The following is a 25,088-nucleotide window of genomic DNA, read 5'->3' as shown; positions in this document are numbered from 1 at the left end:
GCATAAAAGCTTTAACATTTAACATGTCAATTAAAATTCAGTTTTAAGAAATCAAAAATTTAATCTTCAAAACAAATGGCTTGAGCCGTCGCCTGTTGTTCCATCTTCTCCACAACATTCTTCAAACGTTCTTTATCTTTAAAAAAGTAAACATATAATTTTCTTTCAATCTGCTGTAACTTATTATTCTCCAAAACCTTCTTCTTAGCCTTTATATCGGCAAGAAAATCCATTATAAGCTGATTTAGTTTATTTAGCTGAAATTCCAGGTGATGAAACTGCTCGGTCAATTCCTAAATAAATGACAGAAACAAAAAATGTTTATATCTCTCCTTATATATAATTGAATAGTGGGTGCCAAAGGTCTAATTCTAAAATGCACTCCCTTAGTGTATGGCTGATGACACTGCTCCTCAGCATATATCGCCACCAATCAGAAGGCAAAGCCCGGGTCCCGCCCACACCACAACTGCTGCGACAACCTGGTCTTTTGCATATGGAAGCTGATTGGACTTCACTCCATTCCACACCTCAAACTCCCCCCCCCCCCCGCAAGGCAGTTGGAATGTCAGTTGCATATGGAACCTGCTGTATTCTGGTGGTGTGCAGGTCCCAGGTTCATGTTTTAAAAGCAGACTGACACTGTTTGCCCAAAGCCAGAGCACTCTCCCAGAGCCTCTTTCTAGCTCCCGTTGTATTTATTTCCACAACGGGCCTTATTTCTAGTAATACTATATATCAGTAAATTGCACACTTGAATTTTAAATCAATTTTAATAAAATCATTTAAATCATTATTTATGTTTCCAGCCTCTTCTCAATTTGCTTCTTTAAATATTAGGCTTTGGGATTCTCTGGAAGCCTGCTTTTATGTTCAATGATCAGGGAGTCTATAGGCAAGGAATCATTTAGGAAGATCACCACCAAGTCTTTTCTTCCTGAACATTCTGAGGGGGAATGGGAAGGCAAGGTGAGCTTTGGAGAGGCAGAAGCAGTCAGAGACACTGAGCTGCTTCTACCTGCCTCCAAATCCCAGGTATACGGATCAGTAGGCACATACACTTCACATGATGAATGCCAAAAATGTGTATGAGATAGAGGCATGGTAGACCAGCACTTGGTGTGGCTGCATGGTTTGGGACATAACAGGAAAGACAAATCACTGGAGAAGGGGGGGGGGGGGGGGGGGAGAGTTGGAAGCCAGAGCATGAGCACTAAAAGCCTCAGGTGCCAGAAGAGTAGAAGGGCAAGGAGAAAGGGCTAACCGAGTCCAGGATGCCATTCATCAGGGTCATTGCCACAAGCTACCTAATTTTTGGAGGCCTGCCATAGAATCTTGATAGCTTGCTGCTAACTTCCAGGAAACTGACTATCTGCATATTTAAGATAAATGTTTTGACAGGTTTCCCGATTCTCATCTTGTTTGTTTACCTGGTTACTAAGACAGACCCCATCTCCTCTGAAGTACATACACTCATGAAGGGTAACTAAATCAGCATCCATCTTTGACAGAAGAAGAGTTTGCTCTTGATTCAGCACTGTTGATTGATCAAGAATTGACTTTGTGTCTAGATGCAATTTTTCAGCCATCTTCTGAAGGCCTTCATTGGTTCTGAACAACTGTTTTGCATTCTTTCCTTCCAGAAGCTGATACAACCTTCAAAATATAAAAGTGCAAGTTAAAAACAAGACTTGCTGAGATACAAAACAAGCTGATAAAAGCCTATTCAAGATCTGTAACACAACAGAAACAGAGTTTTGGCAAAGCAGTACACATGCAACAGGTTTTCTTGATGACTGGACTCACTCATTTTAAATCCAAGTATTCTGGCCTACATTGTTGATCAGAGTGATAACACACAAACGAGGAATGATTGGGTTGGACACAACAATCCCTCAACAGAAGGCACTGTCAGGTATCTTTCCCTGATATCCCATCTGAAGCCAATTGTCAGGGTTGATATACACTTTTGCCATCCACACCAAGAGGGTGCCATGGGGTGTGTATGTGAAATTGTCCTGATTCCATCAGTGTAGCTGTGCTTGCTGTGTTCTGTCCACAGCGCAGCCTTGTGACCCACATGGCTACTGCAACTCTAGGAAGCCACTTTCCTGGGGTCCGAAGGGGCTGTTAGTGGAGGAGGAAGGTAGTAAAAAACTCCAGTACTTGTATCAACATATCACAGGGTCCAATCAATCTACAGAATGGGACACTGGACTTACTGTGAAGGTTCCTTCTTCTTGAGGGCGAGAAGGACACTCTGATACACTTGGGTTCCTCTTTCCACAATCCCTGGAAGCAGGAAATTGATTGCATTTTCCATCTCCGGGGGGGAGGAGGACCCCACCCTCAGTCTGGAGACTTCTGCAGCTGATAACAGTCCACAATGTGTGCCAAACAGATAGACAACAAGGCTTACAGAACCTTATGAAACAAACCATACAGGTATAGATAAACTGTCAGAACACTGAAAGAACAGTGAACGGAGATTGGCAGTCAGTCCCTTTAGGAAGTGTAATAGGCTGAACAGAGACTCTCCAACTAGGGTGGGTCAAGACTGTCCTCCTCGCTCTTGAGAAGAAGGAACCTTCACGGTAAGACCAATGTTCTGTTCTCTCTTGAGTGGAGGACACTCTGATACGCTTGGGATGTTACAAAGATCACATGATCCAGAGTGGGAAAAAGTGACTGCCAAGCATAGAGATAACAGTAGGATTAGACCACTTGCTGTAGGACTCACTGCCCAAATGCTGCAGCAGCCACAGCAATAAGAATCCATCTCGTAGTGCCTGATAAATGTTGACACCGAGGCCCAGTTAACAGCCTTGCAGATATCAGCAACAGATGCATTTGTGTTGAACACTGCTGACGCAGAAGCACTTCTTGTTGAATGAGCTGTAATCCCCTCTGGGGAATCCCCCCGAGATTCATATGCCAAGGAGATGCAGTTCTTTAGCCACCCGCTTAATGTAGCCTTAAAAACCCATTTCCCCTTGACTGCTGGATGAAAAGCCACAAAAAGGGAATCTGACTTCCTGAATGGCTTGATCCTTCTGGTATAATTGTGAAGTGCTCTGCAAAGGTCAAACGAGTGCCAATTCTTTTCCCTAGGATGAGATGGCTTCAGACAGAAGGACAGTAAATATATATCCTGTGAGCTGTGAAAAGGTGTGTTGATCTTGGGAATGAAGGTGGGATCTGTGCACAGAACCACCATATCCTTATGGAAGATGCATAAGCCCTTTCTGATGGAAAGAGCACCTATCTCTGAGACCCATCTTGCTGATTTAACAGCTACCAGGAAAAGTACCTTCAGGGTAAAGAACTTCAGGGAAACCTCCCTCAGAGGCTCAAATGGAGGACTGCTTCGAGCCTGAAGAATGACATGGTCACCAAGAGGCAAACCTGTGCATTGTAGGGGGCTGAGACAAAGTAACTCCCTTCAGAAATTTCTTCACTGTTGGGTCCTGGGAAAGTGGTGCACCGCTAACTGACAAAACTACAGTGCTCAAAGCAGCTACCTGGTAATGGAGAGTGCTTGCTCTTAGACCCCGAGAGACTCCATCCTATAGGAAGGACAATACCTGAGGAAGATCCAGGGTGTCTGGTTGCAGCGTTTCCTCTTGCACCATCTGACAAAAGCCTTCCAAGAACTGTTGTAAATTCTAGAAGTGGCGCTTCTCTGAGCAGCCATCATGGTCTGAGTGACCTGATCAGAGAAACCCTGTGCGATCAGCGTTTGTTGCTCAATCTCCATCCTGTCAGATGAAGCCAAGCTGGGTTTGGATGACAGATGGGACCATGGTTTTGTATACTGGGCAACAGTGGAAGTTCTTATGGAGGTTGAACTGATGATTTCAACAGGCTGGAAAACCAAGGTCTCCTGGGCCAGAAAAATCAACTCTGCCTTCTCCTGTTTCATTTTGTTCAGAACCTTTGGAATCAAAGGTATGAGGGGAGGGCCAAGGGGACATCAGAGCCCAATGGCCAAGGGGACATCAGAGCATCCACTTGTTCTGCTTGTTGACACTAGTGTCTTGAGAAGAATCTGGGTGTCTTGGCATTGGTTGGGGAGGCAAACAGATCTACTAATGATAGGCCAAAATGCAGAACTAGGGACTGGAATGTTTCCTGGCTGAGGGACCGCTCCCCTGGTCCAGCTTGGTGAGGCTGAACCAATCTGCTTGAATATTCTCTATGCCGCTGATGTGTTCTGCTCTGAGAGAAGCCAGATGTTGTTCTGCCCAGGACATGAGGATAGTTGACTTTTGCTGTAGCTTCTTGGCTTTGGTGCCTCCTGGTAGTTCACATGAGCCTTGGCCACGGTGTTATCTGTCCATATACATATGTTCAATTGAGACAGATGGTCTTGGAAGTAGAGAAGTGCCAGACAACCTGCACCCAGTTCCAAAAGATTGATGCTGAGGGAAGCTTCTTCATGGGACCAGGTCCCCTGCACATGGCCCAGTGCACAATGGGCTCCCAAACACATGAAGCTGGCATCTGTTGTGATCTGTAGGTCTGCAGTCACTTGGAAGGGTTTGCCCACAAGTGAGTGTTTCTTGGTTGTTCACCAAAGGAGGTCCTTCCTGAGATGCTGACTGATGCTGACTCTGATGTGCTTTTGGAGGGCTATGAACCTTTGATATGGCAATAGTATGAGAGTGTGCCCGGGTCCAAAAGAATGTCTCGATAGCTGCAATCAGTCATGTAACCTAGCAGACGTGCTAGGGTCATCAAGTCCATTGATTTCACTGACCCTGTTTCAGGGTCTGAACGGTCTTCTCTGCTCTATCTAGTGGAAGAAACACTTTAAAAAAAAATTGAATCTATCACTGAGCCCAAATGCGTGATGACTTGGGCAGGTGTTAGTTGGCTCTTCTGGAGGTTTATTAGGAAGCTGTGACTGGATAGTGTCCTTAATGTCCCTGAGTGCCTGCTCTTGTGAAGGTCATCTTAAAGAAGGTTGTTGAGGTAGGAATGGATATGGATTCCTTTGAGACACAGGCTTGAAACAAGTGAGATGGATCAGTTTTGTGAATATCCAGAGTGCTGATGCCAACCCAAATGGCACGGCCCTAAACTGGAAGTGTTTTTGACCTAAGGTGAATCTCAGATACTGTCTGTCCCAAGGTGTTATGGGCATGTAAAGATATGCTTCAGTCAAACTGATGGAGTCCATGAAGTCCTCCGGCTGCAGGGCTTCCACAGTGGTCTTCAAGGTCTCCATTTTAAATTTCCTGTACCTCACGAACCTATTCAGGAATTTGAGGTCAAGGACAGCCCTCCAGTCCCTGTTCTTTTTGGCAACTATGAAAAAAATAGAATAAATGCCTAAGAGCCTATGGCACAGGTTCGATGGTGGTGATCTCCAGCAGATGTCTGAAGGCATCCTGTGTGCACGGTCTCTTGATGGGGCAGTGACGGACTGGTGAGCTCAGGAATCTGTCGTAAGGTGGGGTGACAAATTCCATTGAATAGCCATAGGTTATGATTTATTTTACCCATTTGTTGGTGGCTGATTAATTCCAGGCTTGATGGGATTTTTGAAGCCATCTCCCCACCAGAGCTAGCCTGGTGTCAATTTTGTTGTTGCTGCTGTTTTTCTTCCTTACTGGAGGCTGGTGCTTGGCCTGAACTGTAGTATTGACTTGTGGCTCTGAAGTTAGGCTTGGATTTGGTCCACAACTGCCGCGATTTGCAGCCTATGGCTCGCGGCAGGACGACTGGGCAAGTGGGTTTGCAGGGATTTCCTACTCCACTACCTGGGCATCACCTCCCCCAGCTCTCCCTTGGAGGAGGTCCCATGGCTGGAGACCTCAGCTGCAAGCATCACCATGACTGAAGCAGGAGGCAAAAGGCAAACAGCCTCAGGAAGACAAGGCCAGAGGAACAAAGTTTGTTTAAACAAAGGGAAAGGCACACATGGGGAAAGAGAAAAACAAAGTGCAACCAAAGGAGCTCATCAGATGGAAAATCTAAGGAGCTCTCTAAATCCACTGCTCTCTCAGGCGGAGGGAGGAAAAAAACTGAGGGTGGGCTCCCCCCCCCCCTCCGGAGATGGAAAATGCAATCAATTTCATGCCCCCCAGGGATTGTGGGAAGAGGAACTTGAGTGTATCAGAGTATCCTCCTTCCCTCGAGAAGAAAAAAACATTGATTTTAATTGAATTTTCTTCTATGTAATGGTTTAAAGAAACCACTGGGGGAGGTAATCTGAAGATTTGACCTGGATTGTCACCAATATTAACTCAGCTCTATATCACACTTCCAGCTGATCCCAGGAAGGCTGTAGAAACCCTGAACCAGTAATCAGAGGCAGTTTTGGAGTGGATGTGGGCTAATAAACTGAATTTTAATCCCAGTAAAATGAAGTGCTACTAGTAAGCAGAAGGTCTGACCTGGTACTTAAAGTGTCACCCAATTTGGATGAGGTTGCAGTCCCCTTGAAGGAACAGGTCTGTAACTTGGCAGTGTTCTGGAGTCAGGCCTACTGCTGGATAAGCAGCTGTGGCCAGGAATGTCTTCTACCAGCTTCAACTGGTTCTCCAGTGCAGCCCTTCCTAGGCAGAAAAAAACCCTCTGACCACTGTAGCACATATCCTGCTTACATCTAGATTAGATTATGCAATGCACTTTAAACAGGGCTGCCCTTGAAAACTGTTCCCAAACTTCAATTGGTGTAGAATACTGCAGCCAGGTTATTGACTAGTGAGTCACAGGGACCATATCACTTCAGTCTTCGCCTGTCTACACTGTTTCCCAGTCAGTTTCTGGGTACAATTTAAGGTGGTGGTGTTGACCTTTAGAGCCCTCTATGGTTTAGGACCACTGTACCTGAAGGGCCACCTACTCTCTTAAGAACCTACTTCACCACTGCATGATTTACGGTAGAACAAAACCTACTCATCTTTGGAGGCCCAGCTTTGGGTGCCCCCTCCCTTCTGAGATTAGGCAGATGGCAACGCAGGAGTGGGTCTTCATGGTCATGACAGCAAGACTACAGAACTCTCCTCACGGAGACTTGTCTGTCTCCTTCTGATGCCACCTCTCACCAAAAGGTGAAGACTTTTGTCTGCAGTGCCCTCTGTGATCCCTCCTTCTTGTCTTATGTTTTAATTGTTGTTTTTATATGCATATTTTAGCTTTGGATTTGATTTTTAATGATGTATTTTTGTTTGGTTTTAATGGTTTTTAAGATGTTTTTATTAAGTTGTCAATCTGTTAATGGCCTTGGTGGTCCTGACCAGGGTAGAAAGGTAGGGTATAAATTATGTAAAAAAAAATTAAATGTCAGTTTTACACAATATGCTTTACAGTCCACATTTTAACACAGAATTTCACAGCACAACAGCAGTTGCTTACCTATGTGTAGCATTATCTCTTGAATCAATAGTGCTTCTTGGTATTCTGTACTGGGATATAGATGGCTCAGACATTGTTTCTAGCGTCTGCTCCAAAATGTTACTGCTTTGCTTCAAATCTTGAATCATTTTGTCCAGCAGATGGCTGTTATCCCTAAGTTTTCTCAACTCAATTTCATAAGCCAACTGAAGAACTTCAAATGATGCCTTCTGTTTGAGCAACTGATTACAAATCTGGTCTTGTCTTGATGTGTAGTAGTCCTGCCGAGCAATCTGTAGATCAAAATCGCCTTTCACCACAGGCATATTCAATAACTCTGCATCTTCCTTTACTAGTGAAGGTAGAGTTTCACTGTTTATCTGCGCCAACTGCTTTTTTGTTTTTGAGATTTCACTGTTCAAGCTAGAAATTCTAGCCTCAAAATTTTCTTTTCTGGGAGTCTGGGGAAAAAACACACCAGATCCTGTAAACCATACACTTTAGTCTGTACTCATACATCTATCAAACCCAGCTTATCACTATGAACTTCTTTTTACAGGGAGATAGCATTCAGGTTTTATTCAAGATTTAAGCATTATTCTAGGATCCGTTCCTATGAAGAGATATACAAAGAATTCTAATGAAGGGTTGATAATGAACATGTATTCTTATAGCCAAAACCCATTATAACTAATATAAATAAATATATTCCTAGAGAAGCTACCATAAAAATGAATGTTTAGCTCATAAAGGAGATTGAGGTTTGGAAGAGCTGCCATGAAGGAACTAGAAAAGATCCTTAAGTGTAAGGAAGTGTTGAGGAGACCAAGATCAAGATATACTGTGGTGATACCCATAACTATGTGTGGACGTGAAAGCTGGACAGTTAAGAAAAGGGACAGGGAAAGAATTGATTCATTTGAAATGTGATGCTGGGAGTAGAGTTTTACAGATACTATGGACTGCCCAAAAGACCAATAAGTCAGTTTTAGGTCAAATCGAGCTAAGATGACAAAACAGAGCAATCCTAAGCAGGTCTACTCAGAACGCTACTCGTATCTACTCAATGGGGCTTACTCCCAGGAAAGTGTTCCTAAGATTGCACTGTAAATTGAGGCTATTGTACTTTAGTCACATCATAAGAAGACAAATCTCCCTGGAAAAGATAATAAAGCAAGGAAAAGTTGAAGGCAGTATGAAAATACGACATGAGATGGATTGATTCAACAAAGGAAGCCACAGCCTTCAGTCTGCAAGGCTGTTAACAAAGGATGTTTGAGAGGTCATTAATTCACAGGCCCACCATAAGTCGGAAGCAACTTGATGGCACGTAACACACAAAACTCATAAAAAGAGACAGTTTATTAAGCACAAGAAACAACTGAAATTATTAACTACACTACATTCTGTTCTTTGGGTCCATATAGTGGCCCTAAAACAAGCTGTGAATTTTAACAAGCAACAGGACTTACCACCTTATTTAAAGAGCAAATATGATCCTCTGCCCACTGAAGAGCTGATCTCATGCTTAGATCCCTAGCTTTCTGCTGAATTAGTTGATGCTGAGCACAAACATAAGCCATCTGCAGCCTGGTAAGCTCAAGCTGCTCCTCACAAATGTCATTGCTCTCAGTGTCTGTGAACGAACTTCTTATATCAACAAGCTGAAACTTCTCTTCATTTGAACTTTCAACCAACTCAGATATTCCTTGGAAAAATTGTTTTTTTGTATATAGAGTAAGTGCTGCAGTGCTTTGTTCTTCCTGGCACAAGTATTCATCCAAGGGAAGCTGGGCTAACAGCACAGGCTGAGGGTCCAGCCCTTTCTGCCTGGATTGAACAGCGAAGAAAGAAATCAGCTTCTGAACTCGTTCAATAAGAGACTTCAGCTCATTATTTATCTTTGTATTCATGGCAGTGAACACTATCTGTCCATCTTTCAGGCTTTTAGCGGTTTCCTCTTCTGTCTCTTTAAGCTTCAGTGACAGAAGGCTATTGGTTGAAGTAATTGCTTGAAGCGTGTTACGGCGACGGATCTTTAGATTTTTAATCTTTTGGAGTGCCTGAAGTTCATCTTCTAACGCTTTAAGATTTTCTTCTTCAAAATTACTGGTGTTCAGATCAAGGGGCCTACAGGTCTTAAGAACTTCATCCAGAGCCTCTTCTTCTAGCACAGGCTTTGCAGAGTTAAGGAGCGTGTTAAATGACTGCAGTTCTTCTTCAGATAAGGCATGATGCTCATTCAGATTTGTACAAAACCACTCAAAAAATGATTTATCTTCCAATGTCTCAAACAACCAATCAAAGTCTTCTCCATTAAGAGAAGCTGCCTCTGAATAACCTATCCTCTTCAGAGTTTCAACAAACTGAGTTCCACAATTCATGGTTCAAGGGCAGCCTACAACCTTGGATACTAATGGATTTGCTAGCAGGCCTCTGAAGTATTCACAGCAAACAAAGGTAGTACTTTCTCTTAGTGATCAACTTTAAGTCTCTGCAATGAAAAGCAAAATACAAATATAGTACTGTAAATTCCTAGACAATTTAGAATGTCAACACTAGTAATAAAAACCTGTAATTATCTAACAAATAGCAAAACAACACAGTATTACAGTGAATTATTTAATTAAAATGTCCCTGATCCTCAACATGGCACCTCCCGGTATATTTCCTGGTACTCAAATTGCTTCTTGAGTACTGGGGATATAACCCCAGAGATCTTGAATCAAGGGGAAGGGGTGGGGGGAGAGGAAACTTCAGGTTACTAGCAAAGAGCTATGCTCATTTGAGGCAAGGGCACCACAACTGTCTGCCCTCATTTGGCTATAGATACAGACTTTCTTCTTTCCTGCCCTGGAAACCTCTTTACAGGTCCACCTGTCTCTGAAGCCAAATCTAACTATGCTGTGCAACAGGTTTAAACTTCAAAAGTATAGGTAGGTCAATGAAAATATTTCTTCACCACAAATATCCACAATCCATCACTTCATAATAAGATTTAGAAAGGTGGGAAGGTGGACTCCCTGCAGTCCGGTACTGATTTATTTTCATTTCCTAGAAAGCCACTCTATATGGATGGAAGCAGGGGTCATTTTGTAGAAAAAGAGGTGCAGGAGCTCAATAGAATAACTCATTAGCATAACTCATTAGCATATGCCACACACCCCTCACATCACAGGAAGTGTGTCAGAAGGTGGGAGAACTTGTACCTGAATAAGCCTTGGTCATAAAGGTGCCACTGGACTCTGTGCAATGCTACCTGGGGGCGGGGGGCGGACATGCAGATCTGCCCTCACAGAGACCTTCTACCTGAATAAGCCTTGGTCTTAAAGGAGCCACTGGACTCTTTGCACTGCTACCTATGGGGGGGGCATGCAGATCGAGAAGGGCTTTGCCGAGCTCCGCAACCTGAATAAGCCTTGGTCTTAAAGGAGCCACTGGACTCTTTGCATTGCTACCTATGGGGGGGACATGCAGATCGAGAAGGGCTTTGCCGGGCTCCGCACTTTAGCATGGGCCTGGCAAGACGGGTTGGGAAGAACTTTCCAAGGTCTGGAAAGGCGGCGGGGGTGGGGGGAATCCACAACTTAGTTTATTTCTTCTTTCTCCTCCCAGCCAACTGAATGGAGGGCTGCTGGGAGCAGGGGGCAGGGCTTGCTACATGTCCCCGCCCCCTTGCCTCCTGTCTCCAGGAGTGTCACTCCGATAAGCTCCGGGCCAAAACGAGGCCTGGATGGAAGCCTCATTGTTTGCTGAATTAGGTTAGTTACCCAGTGATGAGGATAAAGCAGTCTCACTTTCTGCTTCATTTAGCCAAGGGTAATTGTGCTGAAAAGATTCCACAACTCAGCCAAGACACAGATTGTAAGCCTCAGTAACTCTTATTTTAGAAAAGAAGCACCTAACATATGAGGATTTTAATATGAGACTTATTTTCTAAGGTTTTTCCTTACTGCGATGCTTTACTAGTTCTTTAACAGATTCTAAGGCTACATCGTTAATACATTTCAAGCCCTTACTTAGCCATGACACTCACCTTGGGGAAATCACATGCTTTCTCTCTCAATATAACCTGTTTTCAGGGCAACATGGAAAAGAGGAGAACCTGAGCTCCCTGAAAGAAGAGTGAAATATAAATGAAATTGAATTAAGTTATTTATTTGTTCCCTATTCATCCTGTTTTAATCTATTAACAGAGAGCTGGCTAGATTACCTGCCTTAGCTAGATCTTTTACGCTTTTGACTGGATCTCATTTCCTTTTGTGCTCTATCTAATCCTCCAGAGTAGCTTGATCTTTTCCCTCATTTTGTAAGAACACAAAGTTCCCCTATACTGCATCAGAGCACTGGTATATCAATTAAAGTACTATTTACTCTGGCAGTGGCTCTCCGGGGGTAACAGGCAGAGATCTTTCACATCACCTGATACTGGGGTTGAACTTCAGTCCTCCTGCATGCAAAATAGTTGCTCTAACACTGAGCCACAACTTTCTTCATATCCCCTTCCTTCATATCTCAGTGCTAGTAATGCCAGGATGGTGGCCCACATCCCTGGGAGCTTTAGAGGTGGAGCAAGGGGTAGAAATGACAGGGCACAATGTGTGACATCACACCCAGCCAAAACCCCAGAAGTGATATAACCACCTTGGGTTTCAAAAACTCCGTGGCAAGTACAGAGTGTCACCTGATGTGCTTTTTTTGGGCCGGGTGTGAGGTCATCATTTCCACCCCCAGACCTTGCTGATCCAGAGAAGAGTGGGAGGGAGGGCCCAACAGTAGGAGCCCTCCTGCCATAACCCTACTTTGCAGTCACATTTTCAAAGGAAGAAGAGCAGTTATTACTTAACTGTACGAGTACACCTTGGTGATACCTAACGTCTATTTTATGTAATATATTTCATATTTCGGTCACTTAATTCAAAACAGTTTTGAAAACAATGGCCTACAACACTATATAAAAGGAGAAAGGAAATTCAGGTACCCTGAATATTTATATACCCCCCCCTTAAGCTTAAATAATATCTTCTGCACGCCGTGTAATTGGAAACTACATTCTGAGTCTTATTCATGAACCAGCAACATCTTTTTCTCGTACCGTTTGTATCTTACACCCATTTTGCTTAACATCCAGTCTAGGGGAATCAGCGATAAGGCAGGGGCGTTTTCCCCCCATTTGCTCGCTTAGGAATTCGCTATAACATTTAAGCGACGGTAAGAAAATTAAAGGGGGCATTTAAGAATTTAAACAACATAAAGGTCAAATTTAAGTAATCCGATGTAAAAACTGCCTCCTCGGCAGACGCTAACTCGGCAGTAAGTGCCGTTAAATTTACCTCCGAGTGAAACGACCCAAAACTGCACGAACTGACCTGAACGACACGAGGAGCCGCCGCCACCCCCAGGCGCTCGGCCGTGCCCCGAATGGCAGCAGTTGGTCGCAGAGGATGTTTGGCGCGAAGGCGAGCCCCCCCCCCCCCGGTTGCGCTTCTCAAAGTCTCGCGATGGCTGACACGGAGCTGCCCGACATGAAGATGTACAAAAATAAAACTACGAAATATAACTAGATATTTGACACTAAATTAAAAAAATCTGTTTGTGCCTCGAATTATAGCTCTTCACAATGAATCCGCTAAGCACGAGACGTCTATTACCTTAGAACGACAGTGTGAGGACTACATTTCCCGGTAGAACTCGCACTCCCGGAAATCAACGACCGGTTTTTTTATTTCAGGTCAAGAAGATGACAACCAACACGGAAGGCACGATGCATACATTACCAATCCTACGGAGATTAAAAATTAGCACACACACCCCTTTCCAATAATATAATTGCATCAAAATCCTTTTATTAGTTTTTGTCTCTTGTTTTGTAGTACCGTCATGCGGAACTGCGCTCAGTTAGACTGAGCGTGTGCAGTAAGAGATACTGAAACTGCCCTCCCTTAGGTTGGCTTTAAGGAATTGATAAGATTACGTAGGGCTGTTCCCGGAAACTGTGATCCATGCCAGTAACGTCGCTAAATCTCGTTCATAGAAGAAAAGTGAATCTTGTGCCTCTGCTAAGGAGAGGCCAGTCAGCAAAAGCAGTTTTTATTTTAACCTTTTGTTAAAGGTAAAGGTACCCTTGCTCGAAAGCCAGTCGAATCCGACTCTAGGGTTGCGGTGCTCATCTCCGTTTCAAAGCTGAAGAGCCAGCGCTGTCCGAAGACGTTTCCGTGGTCATGTGGCCGGCATGACTAAACACCAAGGCGCACGGAACGCTGTTACCTTCCCACTGAAGTGGTACCTATTTATGCTCGGTTGGCAGGAAACCTTTTGTTAAGACCACCCAAAATAACTCAACATACTGCACAGGTTTTCGAGATATCCAGAACTATCCTTCAAAACGATAATAAAATATAAAAAGGTCTGGAGAAAACAAAGATCTTTCAAGCCTGATGAAAAGTGGTGAAGAAATCGAAACCTTGCACGCTACACTGTTATTTTTTTTAAAAAGACCAACTCCGCCGTTAGACTGGCATTTATCTTGGGACTTTGCTATCTATGGCTCGTATTCTTTTGGGAGTGCAATAGGTCCTTATGTCGAAAATAACCAGGAAATCCGGCCAGTAAACAAAAGAACCGTCAATCCAGCCCTTTGTTACATCTGTTACGATCTAGCACGCTCCCTTGGCAGCTAGTCAACTCTTTCTGCGCTTGCGCTTGGCAAACCGGAAGCTCATGCTTGTGACCCAGCGGAAGTGGTTTGGCGGGGCGGTTGGCCCGGCAGGAACCGAACGGGGGGGTTGCGAAGCTGCCCCGTGAATATCCTCGGGCGCTGGCAGGGCGGAGGTGAGTATGAGCCCGAGAGAGTGTGCTAAACGCCTCCCGCCTTCTGTGTTGTGTGTGTCTGCTATGAGGTTGAGGTTCCCTGAGTGTTGATGGCCCGGAGCTACGGGAAGGAAAAGAGTTCTTTCTGTGTCCTAACCGTAGATAGGCACGAAGCGTCCCGGAACCCAGTGTCTTCTGTGCGGCGTTTTCTTTTCTTGTCTAAAACGCAGAGCTGAAGCACAACTGCTTTCCATTTTTGCTCCCTCCCCTTCAGGGAAATCCCTTCGCCACCTTATGCAATAGATTGGACTGTTCTCTGAAAAACACCCACGACAGTTCCAGCCCTACGTTCTTCCCACCCCCGTCTCCTCCGGAAGACCTCAGCGCGTTGCATATACCCCCCCCCCCCCCAATTGTATTTTCTGTGAAATTTCTTACGTCTTACAGGTCCACTCCAGGCGTAACCGACCTTTCTCTCATGAGTTCCATCTTACATCTATAATGTACATCTATAATGTTTCGTCACGGAACACAAGATTCTCTTAGTTTTAGGCTTCAGCATGATTGCTGTATCATGTAATGCGCCTTCTCACTATATTCTACAACTGATTACTTCTCTTTGGTATCCAGTGTCATTTGTCGAGACACTTTGCTTATATGTCTTCTTTTCCCGAATATTGTGTGGGTACTTCATATCCTTTTTTCTAATAGTTTTATATTTTAGATAAAGAGACTGCCTGAAGGGTAGGTTTTTTTGTAGCTTAGACATCAACCTGTGGCATGCAGGTAACCCTTAACTTTTGGGGGTTTTTAGTGTTCTGCTTTTCTGCTTGAAAGTTCTGCGGTCAATAGGACTTAGTAGCGTACATGAAGACAATCAGATTCAGTAGAAAACTTTTTAAAATTACAGAACTTGATAAGGCTTTGAAAATTATTTCATGCAGCTGTGTCATGACAGAATGTTTCCACATACATTCTTAACAGTTTGAGTCATTATTTTGCTGATGTGGAATAGGCAAAAATAGAAGTGCAACTTAGAAGAAAAGGTGGGTTTGTTTGTGGGAACATGAGGCCGCAGCTGTAGATGATGGAAACAGAGAAGAGTTATTGGGTACAGAAAAGGAGAGTGAAGGGGACAGTGAGATCACCTATAGAGTGGTTTTATTTGTGGGTATGTTTTTGAAAATATATGGATATATATTTGTAGATATATGGATACTCTTGTCTACTTCCATCACAACTTCCATTGCCACAGAGGCAAAACAATCTTTAATTTGATTACCATTTTGCAGTGTTGGGATACTGGTAAATTGGCCAGTCAGAGATTGTCAATTAACAATTTATTTGGCTTTGGTCCAAAAGTCTGTGAATTCTGTTATTCCTTTGTATACATAGCAGTCCACATTTTGAGTTACATCAAATGATTTAATAATTAGGGTGAAGTTAGTCAGATTTACAGGATCCAGGATATGCACACATCCTCTTCATTTAGGAACAGACCTCAACGTCCTTTATAATCACATTTTAAAACAAACTCTTGCTTTTTATAGTTTTGATTTAAAACTAAACTTGTAAATCCTGGAATTCAAGGCTAGAAATAAACAAAAAAAACCTGTTCAGTTTCTGTAACAGCAAAGTTTTATGGAGAAAGAAATCATGTGCTGCCTGAGACTGCTGTGTTTTTTGTTTTGTTTTTTAGCAGAGCTGACCTCTGTTTCCCCTGAGCTGCCTGGAAATAAACAGCGCATAATTATATTCCAGCTATTGCTATAATAAAGCATTTGGTTTTTCTGCAAGGACTGTTTGGAATAGAGCTGACTGGGCCTTTCTCTTTCTCTTGTGCAGTCTGGAAGTAAGTAGGTAATGGTATTCTGGCCATCAGTGTAGTAAAGCCTTTATTTTCCTGCCTGATTGTCCTACTTAGCATTTGACAAAAGACATTTCAAACAGTTTTCTGTTCACTTAAGTAGTAAGTTTCACTCTAGGTGTTTGTGAGAGTAGACATTGTAAATTTAAACAGGAAAGGCTTCCTAGTGTGTGCTGACAATATATTCATTTTTTCACATTCAGTTTTGGACCTTTTAGTTAGAAAGAACCTGATTGTCAGGTATAAAAAAAAATATGGGGAAAACGGTGATACTTGTTCAGTGCATCTTGAAAACAGTGTATCTGTCACCAGCAAATCGAAGTAAATACCTAATCATACATTTTTCTTAGCGAAATTCCTGGATGACATATTTGAAGGCAATAATGCTTGAAGTAGAAAGTTCTGCTCATGTATTCTGTATATTGCATGTTTTGGATGCAGAGCTATTTTGGTTTACCAATGTAGTCAAATCCCACTTGCTTTATTTAGCTTGATGGTTTATGAAATGTGCTTATTTGATTTGTTTGTACTGTGATCAGTAGTTATTTAGAATGTCCTCTTTATGATTCCACATCCTGAATTTAACAAGAAATAGAAACTGCCACTAAGGAACTAGCTCTGTATCCTAGCTACGCTGCTGCTGCTTTCTGCCCTGCCCCCTCCCACTTGGTGAATTTATGCACTGTTAAATTCAACAAAGCTGTTGACTGTCATTGCTTCTAGATAATCTGCAGAACTGCTGGTGCCTACTTTGCTTTGTGATAGCTTGAGAACAAAGTTGGTGCCAGCTGATCTGCCTGCAGATCCTTGTGATTGGGAATCAGTAGGTAGAAGGTAAAAATGTGTTAGCAAATATTCAGTGGGGAAAGGAGCAGAGAACGCTGGTTCTTTCCTTTACATCTGGGGTAGCCATGAAAGCCTTGTTGGGTGTTGCTATGATACTTTGCATACAAATGTACATTCAGGAAACCAATATCCTGCTGCCCTTGTCTGGTAACAACAGTAAGGCAGCTCTAGTCTTTTATTCCAGATGCTCTCCCTCAAATATATGGGGAGTTCAAACCAGTATAATTTTTTTAAAGCTGGAAAAGGGAGAAGATCAACAGGATTGTGATGAACTGTGCTACATATCTACCCCATAAAACAACATGAAAAGTAAACCTGGTGAATCTTGAGAGAACTAAATTAGTTACAACTAAATTATAACAAAAATGATGGGTTCACACTCCTCCCATTGCTTATACATGATTACCTAATATCCTTTTACTCATTTGGTCCCTGCCTTTTGAATACTTATATAATTTGTTGGTTATTAGTATGCTACAAACAAGGGACACACAAGTACTTGTGGGGCTGTCATTTTATTCCCCCCTCACGCTATTTTCTTTCTTCCCTCCCTGAAAGCCCCATAGCTTTTTCCTGAGTCTGTCTCTCTTTCATAGACACAACCTACCTTTATCTTTACCAAAGTAAAATATACATGATAAAATCATATCTTAACAACTATTAAAGCCAACAAAACATATAATTAATACAATTAAAATCAGAGCTAAAATACATAAGAAAACAAAACACGGCAGGAAGGAGAAATCACTGAGGGAATGCCAAATAAAACAATAAAGTCTTCCAACTCTGGTGGAAGATGGCAATAGAAGAAGACTGATAAGTCTCCCTAAGCGCGGAGAGTTCCAGAGTGCCACAACTGAGAAGGCCCTCTCCTGGATAACCACCAGCCTAATCTTAAAAGGTGGGGGCCTCCAAAGATGACCATAGTGGTGGGGTAGGTTTGTCAAAAAGTAAGCAGTTTTAGGTTAAGTTTAGGGTATGGCTTGGTTATGTGCCTATGGGGTATGAATTGGACATGGGATATATAGTTTTGGTAGCCACAGCATACATAGATGGGCATACCCTTGTACTGGAGGGATTCTTGAATGACCTTGGCTTCAATTCTGGGCTGGTGATTAAAGAATTTTCAAAGAATGGCATCTCCATTCAATCTAGTAATCTGGCACTGTAAACATAACCACAGTTAAATTCAAACAAGACTTGGCGTCCTCTATACAAAGTTAGTGACCTTCTTAGATTTCCACCTAACCGTGTTTGCTTTTAGTAATGAACTTGAGTAAGTATGTACTTTTCTATTTGTTTCCAGTTCTTATTGCAAAAACTGCAGAAGCAAAGAAACAACTATTTGATAAGAAATGGGTAAGTACTTTGAAAATTAGTTTTGAAAAGCATCTTGGTATATATGTTTAGGGAACTGCTTTGCATTTGAGAACATAAGAGAAGCCAATGCTGGATCAGGCCAATGGCCCATCCAGTCCAATACTCTGTCACACAGTGGCCAAAAATACAGGTGCCATCAAGAGGTCCAGCAGTGGGGCCAGGACTCTAGAAGCCTTCCCACTGTTGCCCCCCCCCCCAGCACCAAGAATACAGAGTATCACTTGCCCCAGACCGAGAGTTCCTATCGATACCTTGTGGCTAATAGCCACTGATGGATCTCTGCTTCATATGTTTATCTAATTCCCTCTTGAAGCCGTCCATGCTTGTAGCCACCACCACCTCCTGTGGCAGTGAATTCCATGTGTTAATCACTCTTTGGGTGAAGAAGTACTTCCTTTTATCTGTTCTAACCCGACTGCTCAGCAATTTCATTGAGTGCCCATGAGTTCTTGTATTGTGAGAAAGGGTGTGCCAGTTGATAGAAACCCACTTTGGTACAAATTAGTAGAATGTCTACAATATACTGGAAAATTCACCAGAAGGAATGGGGATTATGAGATGAACAAATAGATTCAAACTGCTATAAACATTATTATTGTAATCTACAGTGTATATAGTGTTGAAATTGTGTGTATTCTTAAAGGTTAGAGGTTTTTAAATAGATTCTGATGCTGATGAGTTTGACAGTACAATCCTATTAAGTGTTACTCCAGTCTAGACTCACTGATGTAAGTCTGCATAGGATATTCTTGTACTGTTATTTTTCTACATCTGATACACACAGTAACAACCCATTAGGAATTTAGCAGCAGCTGTTTACATTGATGTTTAATGCAGTTCAGTCTATAATGGAAATAAATGAAATCTCTTTATATGAAGTTGTTCATATGGGTTAATATATCCGCTCCATTTTATATTCATTTAATAAGAATGGTAAAGGATTCAGTTAGTTTGAGTGTCTATATTTTTATCTGCTCTTCTTGAAGCAACTTGCAGTGCCATCCAAAGTAGACTTTGAAATCAGTTGAAATCAGTGTCTTAGACTGGAGTAATTCTGCATAGGATTGCACTGTCCAGAGTTTGATGGGAAAACTCATTTTACTTGGTTTGGAATAGTAAATTGTGGTATGCTGTTTTGTGCATACTTAGGCTCCCTTTTTCACTTTGCAATGGGCCACCTAATTAGGTGTTGATTTACTGTTGTTTTTTTGAACTCCAAATCCACTTTCTCCACATTCAAGGGAATTTACACATACCTGAAATCCATCAACAGAACCAACATGTGTGTCTGCACTGTACACTCAATAACAAAGAAACAAAAACTACCCTTACCTGTTTGAAGCTATAGCTGAACGACTGCCTCTCCCTGTATGAACTGGTGTGTCAACTCCACCAAAACCAATAGGCAAGGCTAACCAAAGTCTGTAGAATAGCTCTATATTGCTTACAGGCAGAGTGGAAGGAAACTGTTCACACTTTCAATGGCAGCCCACTCCAAAGCACTGGAGCCACCACTGAAAGAAACCTGCAATGGACTGCCAGTGTGCTAATGTCTATGTCAGGGATAGAAAAGAAGAACTGATCTGGGGTGGACTTGGCAGACCAGTTCATAAAAGGGGAAGCAGTCCTTCAGATATTCATAAATGGAAACAAATTGGCAATGTCTGTCTAGCATATGTAGTATGATGGAACACTTTCAGGACTAATGTAATGTTGAAAATGATGGGCCCTAGTTAATGAATGCACCACAGTGTATTATAAAAGTTGTTTTTAGGGACAGTCCCATATGCAATACATTGCAGTAATCTAAGTTTGAGGTTACTGTGGCATGATTCAGCATGACCAGATCAGTTTAATCTAAATAAAGAATCAGCCTACATACCGGATGTGATTGGGAATATAGTTAGTAATATACCAACCTCTTTGCCCATCAGTGGCTGGATTTTTGCATCCTCTTGGGTTCTTCACAGCCTTTGCCAAAGAAAAAGCTGCTGGGTTGGATCGTGCGATCTGCTGGAAGACACTGGCAGATACAGATTTTCATGGGGTTCCCCTTTCCCCAGCACTGAAGCTATGCTGGTGGAAGAGGATGGAAGGAGGCAGTTTCACCCTCTACACTGTTTTCATTGGAGTCTCACAATGGGTTGTGGGTTAGAAGCACCTGCTGGGGGGAAGAAAACCTGAAAATCTGTATTCTTCCAGTAGACCGCTTAATCCAGCCCACCCCATCTAGGGTTGGCAGTACCACTCCTTCCAGCTTTTCAGTCTTTCCAACCAGTATCACCTGTATCTTATCTCAGTTGAGCTTCAGTTTCTTCCGCCTTGGCTACTTGATTATGTCATCCAGACACTGGCCTAGGGCAGAGATTGGCAGCTTCGGGGGGGGGGGGGCGGGACAGTTAAATATAAAGCTGGGTGTCATCAACACGCTGATTGCACTTGACCCCAAAGCTACAGGTTATCTTTGTCTGACATAGATATTAAATAATTTTGAAATTGGACTCAGCTCTGAGGCATCCTGCATGTCAGCTCACAGAGCGCTGACTCTTCTCCAGCAATAATGGTGAGTCCTGTGGAACAAAAATGACTGAAGCCATCAGAAATGTTTTTGCTTTTCTGGTCAACTACTATTTACCATTATGTCCAAATTGGCAAATTATGGTTTTGGTTTCCTCAGTAAACCCAGATTCCAAACTAGGATTAAATCAGAGTTGGGAATCCTGGTTGGAAGGGAAAGTGTGAACTGTAGGTTGCTAGTTTGGTAGTAGCACTATACTTACTTTTAGAGCAGAACTGGTTATTAGCTTGCTGCATGTTTGGGAGGAGGGAGTGCTTGAACCTGTGTAGTCCACAGGCTTGTATGTGTCGTGGTAAACTATGGCTTGCTGTTATGTCTCGAAACAAGACTTTCAAATTAATGAACTGCATCCATTCAGAATGAAATACTATAGGAAAAGGTGTGAACAGCCTAACAGTTTACTTCTGTTTGATTATTTAATAGTGTAGTTCTTCTGTTCCATAATTCACTGTTGTACTATGAAACTTCATTTGGGGTTCTTAAAACAGACACAATTAAAATAACAATGTCTTGTAGATGGAGAAGAGAAAACATATGGTGGATGTGAAGGCCCTGATGCTATGTATGTGAAGTTGATATCCTCTGATGGCCATGAATTCATTGTCAAACGAGAACATGCACTCACGTCAGGAACAATAAAAGCTATGTTGAGTGGCCCAGGTAGGTACAAGAAATGGTAGGTTTCCTGTGCGGTGTAATGTGAGCATGCGAACAATCTCTTGAACTGGTTCCCCAGCTTCTTTAGTGGAAATTCAATTTTATGGATTGTTCTTCCTTTGCTATCAAAGATAATGTAGCCAGATAACAAGAAGTGTGTGAATCCACAGTATCTTGAATGCATTTTGGAAATTGGGGCTTTATCCATTTTACAAGCCCTTGATCTTATGGTCGACTGTCTGAAGTGAATACATGTTTTTCTGGTTAGCATTTGAATCTGAATCTGAATGCATAAGAATTTGATTCCAAAATTTTTAGGCATCTTAAAAGGAATATTTCCATTATATCAAGGTAATCAATGGATTATTAAATCCTTTATAATTGAGCCGGGATTTCTAGTATGTGAGTTCCAAGAAGCAAAGCTAACGAACAGTAGCATATGGAACTCTCTGTAACTGTTCAAATTCTACCTTTCTCCATAAATTAATGATGTTTGGGATTTGAAAAATAATTCTGTAGTCACCAGTTAACAAGAAAAACGGTACTGCTTTCAGTATGCCTTGAAGTCTGCTGGATTGGGGTGAGCAGAAGGGATGTTCTCATTGGGTTTTCTGGCCAGTCTGAACTTGTGGGAAGGCTTTCAGTTATGTTAATAGTATATGTGCTACAATAAGAGTTCAGTGCTGGTTGAAGCTGGGTATTCTAAGCATGCTGTGTTTCATTATGCTTTAAAATCTAGAAGAGGAATCTTTTCCTCTTTTTTAATCTATTTCAAATCTTTATTTTATGAATGCTTATTTATTTATTTATATTTTAAAATTTTTATTCCGCCCTCCCCAAAGCGGGCTCAGGACGGCTCACAAGAGACCAAGTTCCCACTAAGTCAACCAGTGCAGGATTCCTTATAATATGACATCTCAGATCAAGCACAGAACTGTTAGTGCAGATCAGAGTGAAATTACTTCAGATCCTGATGAATTGATAAACTCAAGCTAAAATGACAGTATCTTTGTATACTAATGGCACAATTAGTTCTGGGCACCCAAAGGGAATGCTGGAGTTCTGTTGATAAACAATATCTGTCTCTTGCCCCAATTATTGTATCACAATAATTTTTTGGAAACTCAAGCAACATTTGAAAGTGCTTTGCTGTATAAAGTGTGTGAGCTCTTAAGAGTTTGTCTAGAGGAATTAGTAAAAGAAAGCAAAAATTGGATACAATGGGTTTTTTATTCAATTTTGAGCAAGTTTTAAACTCCATTTCAATAAACTGTATTTGTGAAAAATCTATTTTAAGATGGTTATCACTCGTAGTATTTGAGAGAAAAAAGAAACAATGTAGAATGGCAGATACTTGCAAACAAGAGACCAACTTGCTTTCCATATGCCCAACCAGCCTTGCTAAGGCTTTGTTTTAAGAATCTAATTCAGTAATACTTGACTCACATTTTAAAAAATGCATGTAAATTATCCCAATTTGTGATAAAATTAACCTAGACAGCCTCATTGGATCCAAATGGTCCAAGACACTGACTCTAGAGCTGTCCTCTGGCCAACATGGTATATTCTACTGATGACAGATTCCTGGCACCAGAAGCCTCTACCCAGTTAGTGGAATAGAACTTTTGGATCCAATCTCCTGTGCTTAGGATGTTTAAAAGGAAACTTTTATTGAACAATTCCCTATTCGTTTTGGAAATAAATTCTACTTAGTTTAAAAGAATGTTTTAGGATATAGTTTCGGATGTACACAATATGTTTTGGCATACTGCTTTTAAATGAGTTATAAAGCTAATAAGTGTAATCCTTTTTGGAGATGGAGCTCAGAATCAAAGCTCAGAATTCATGCTCCAAAACATATCCAAGAAAGGGAGACTTACTCATACAAACAAGTTTGCCCTAGAACCACATGAAGTACCTTGAGAAAAGCAATCAATATTCACTCATAATGCTAGAGAGAGAGAAATCTGCCTTGCCCACCTGTTCCCCTAATGTTCCTGCAAAGCAATAACTTTAGCGGAAGACTTGTGTTCTCCCACACTCAAAGCTACTAACTTCTCAAGATGGCTGCAGATCTGAAGTACAAGGGAGAGCTCCCAGTGATCTCCTCAAAAGGGAACAGCAGAAAAGGCATAGTCTAGTCCATATCTAGTGACTGACACAATGACATCAGCTAGGAATTGAATAGCAGGACACTCAAGTGCTGCCATTTCTTACAATATTCAAGTGACACAGCATTCTTAAAATACCCATATTCAGACAGCAGTGAATTTATTACATTTTATTTGCTGCAGGACTGCTATTCCCATTGTCTTATTTGCATATATACAAATAAAATCTCTCTTTCACTCTCTCTAGGACAGTTTGCTGAAAATGAAACAAATGAAGTAAATTTCAGAGAGATCCCCTCCCATGTCCTATCCAAAGTGTGCATGTATTTCACCTACAAGGTTCGCTACACTAACAGCTCCACAGAGATTCCTGAATTTCCAATTGCACCTGAAATTGCACTGGAACTGCTGATGGCTGCAAACTTCTTAGATTGTTAAATAAAATAAATTATAATAAAAATGTAAACTTTTTTTTCAGTATTTAATACACGTAGTTCAGTTAGTAATTTTTTTCATATAGCATGTTGTGTATGTTTGGTTAAGGACTGTAATGGTCACTGCAGCAGGCTATTGCCTGCAGTGGTTTGGCATGCATGGATTTTGTTTCACGGCTTACATCAATAACAGTCTTCTCACCAACTGAAAAATAAACGTGTCAACTCGTGGATGACTTTGCCTTATCCTTCAGCAGTGACAGAATTCTTCACCCTTTATGCTGATTACTGTATTTCTGTGGTTGAAGCATCAGAAAACACTATATACTTACAGCCACTGTTAACTTCTGTCGTCTTATGATGTAAACATTTATTTTTACTTGAGTATTCATGATTCCAGTATGCATTATTACATTGGTGTAGCAGTTTATCATGGCTGTGCTCCAGTGTGCAAAGGGTGATTTTGTATAGCACTGTCAGATATGTAAAGCAGAAATCTAGCAGTCAACTCTAAATTTGCTGAGTTCCACATATTTAGCCATGCTTTGGCAAGACCTTTGTTTGCTGTACATATTTTAATGGATATGCATGCTTTTGCCAGCAATGTAAGAAGTAGCATTCAAATCTGCCCTTTCCCCAGGAGGGAGGGTTTGCAGGGCAGAGCTCCAGCTCTTCCAGAGCACCCTGCCACCCACTGACCTCCTGAGGCCATATATGCTTGTGATACTGGTCTTGTGGAACCAGTCTATAACAAATTCAGCTGGAAATGAAGACAATCTTGTGAGCGATATCCTGACTCAGGCATCGGTAGACCTGGGGTGAGAAGCTGTACCCATCTCATTCCATTCTAGCTATGAGGTACTTAAAATAAGGAAGGTGGACCATGCTCCCTTCACTGTCAGAGGTAACTTCAAAACCAAGTGCCCTGGGAGTCAATTCCAACAGTAGCTAGCAGTTGCTCAAAGGACATTTGAGAAATAAGGTACTTTGTCATTTGCCTATCCCTCATCATTCAAGCCAAAAAATATTTCCCCTGCTTTGCAGTACCTGGTCGATAGCAG

The 25,088-nt window shown here is 42.0% G+C and overlaps 2 protein-coding genes across 7 annotated transcripts; one reads left to right on the top strand and one right to left on the bottom strand.

The window, feature by feature from the left end:
* Positions 1 to 25: 25 nt before the first annotated feature.
* HAUS3 (HAUS augmin like complex subunit 3) lies at positions 26 to 13,020 on the bottom strand. Of its 4 annotated transcripts, none has more exons than XM_015416196.1 (6): positions 12,996 to 13,020; positions 11,381 to 11,458; positions 8,817 to 9,838; positions 7,366 to 7,805; positions 1,431 to 1,656; positions 26 to 293 (listed from the first exon to the last, which is right to left on the bottom strand). In XM_015416196.1, the coding sequence occupies exons 3-6, from the start codon at positions 9,726 to 9,728 to the stop codon at positions 60 to 62; spliced, it is 1,812 nt and encodes a 603-aa protein (XP_015271682.1). In that variant the 5' UTR covers positions 9,729 to 9,838; positions 11,381 to 11,458; positions 12,996 to 13,020; the 3' UTR covers positions 26 to 59. The 4 variants fall into 4 exon arrangements, with proteins under 4 accessions (XP_015271682.1, XP_015271680.1, XP_015271681.1 ...); XM_015416194.1 differs by lacking the exon at positions 12,996 to 13,020 and adding an exon at positions 12,714 to 12,791; XM_015416195.1 differs by lacking the exon at positions 12,996 to 13,020 and adding an exon at positions 12,678 to 12,754.
* Positions 13,021 to 14,067: 1,047 nt separating this feature from the next.
* On the top strand, positions 14,068 to 24,258 carry TCEB1 (transcription elongation factor B (SIII), polypeptide 1 (15kDa, elongin C)). 3 transcript variants are annotated; one of them, XM_015416200.1, is made up of 5 exons: positions 14,068 to 14,175; positions 15,857 to 16,006; positions 18,174 to 18,226; positions 21,342 to 21,485; positions 23,841 to 24,258. In XM_015416200.1, the coding sequence occupies exons 3-5, from the start codon at positions 18,223 to 18,225 to the stop codon at positions 24,029 to 24,031; spliced, it is 339 nt and encodes a 112-aa protein (XP_015271686.1). In that variant the 5' UTR covers positions 14,068 to 14,175; positions 15,857 to 16,006; positions 18,174 to 18,222; the 3' UTR covers positions 24,032 to 24,258. The 3 variants fall into 3 exon arrangements, with proteins under 3 accessions (XP_015271686.1, XP_015271685.1, XP_015271684.1); XM_015416199.1 differs by having other exon boundaries at positions 15,854 to 16,006; XM_015416198.1 differs by lacking the exon at positions 15,857 to 16,006.
* Positions 24,259 to 25,088: the final 830 nt, after the last annotated feature.

The sequence above is a fragment of the Gekko japonicus genome, unplaced genomic scaffold, assembly GCF_001447785.1.
Source record: "Gekko japonicus isolate JY-2015 unplaced genomic scaffold, Gekko_japonicus_V1.1 scaffold520, whole genome shotgun sequence".
Lineage (NCBI taxonomy): Eukaryota > Metazoa > Chordata > Lepidosauria > Squamata > Gekkonidae > Gekko > Gekko japonicus.
The sequence above is the reverse complement of the archived record's forward strand: the minus strand, read 5'-3'. Positions and strand labels throughout refer to the sequence as shown.

Excerpts from the sequence above, each read along its gene's own strand:
- HAUS3 (XM_015416196.1), bottom strand. The coding sequence starts at position 9,728 with ATGAATTGTGGAACTCAGTTTGTTGAAACTCTGAAGAGGATAGGTTAT. Across the intron at positions 7,806-8,816 it reads TTTGCTCTTTAAATAAGGTG|ACTCCCAGAAAAGAAAATTT; the intron begins GTAAGTCCTGTT and ends TTTTTTCCCCAG. Across the intron at positions 294-1,430 it reads GGGTCTGTCTTAGTAACCAG|GAATTGACCGAGCAGTTTCA; the intron begins GTAAACAAACAA and ends TCATTTATTTAG.
- TCEB1 (XM_015416198.1), top strand. Across the intron at positions 21,486-23,840 it reads AGCTATGTTGAGTGGCCCAG|GACAGTTTGCTGAAAATGAA; the intron begins GTAGGTACAAGA and ends CACTCTCTCTAG.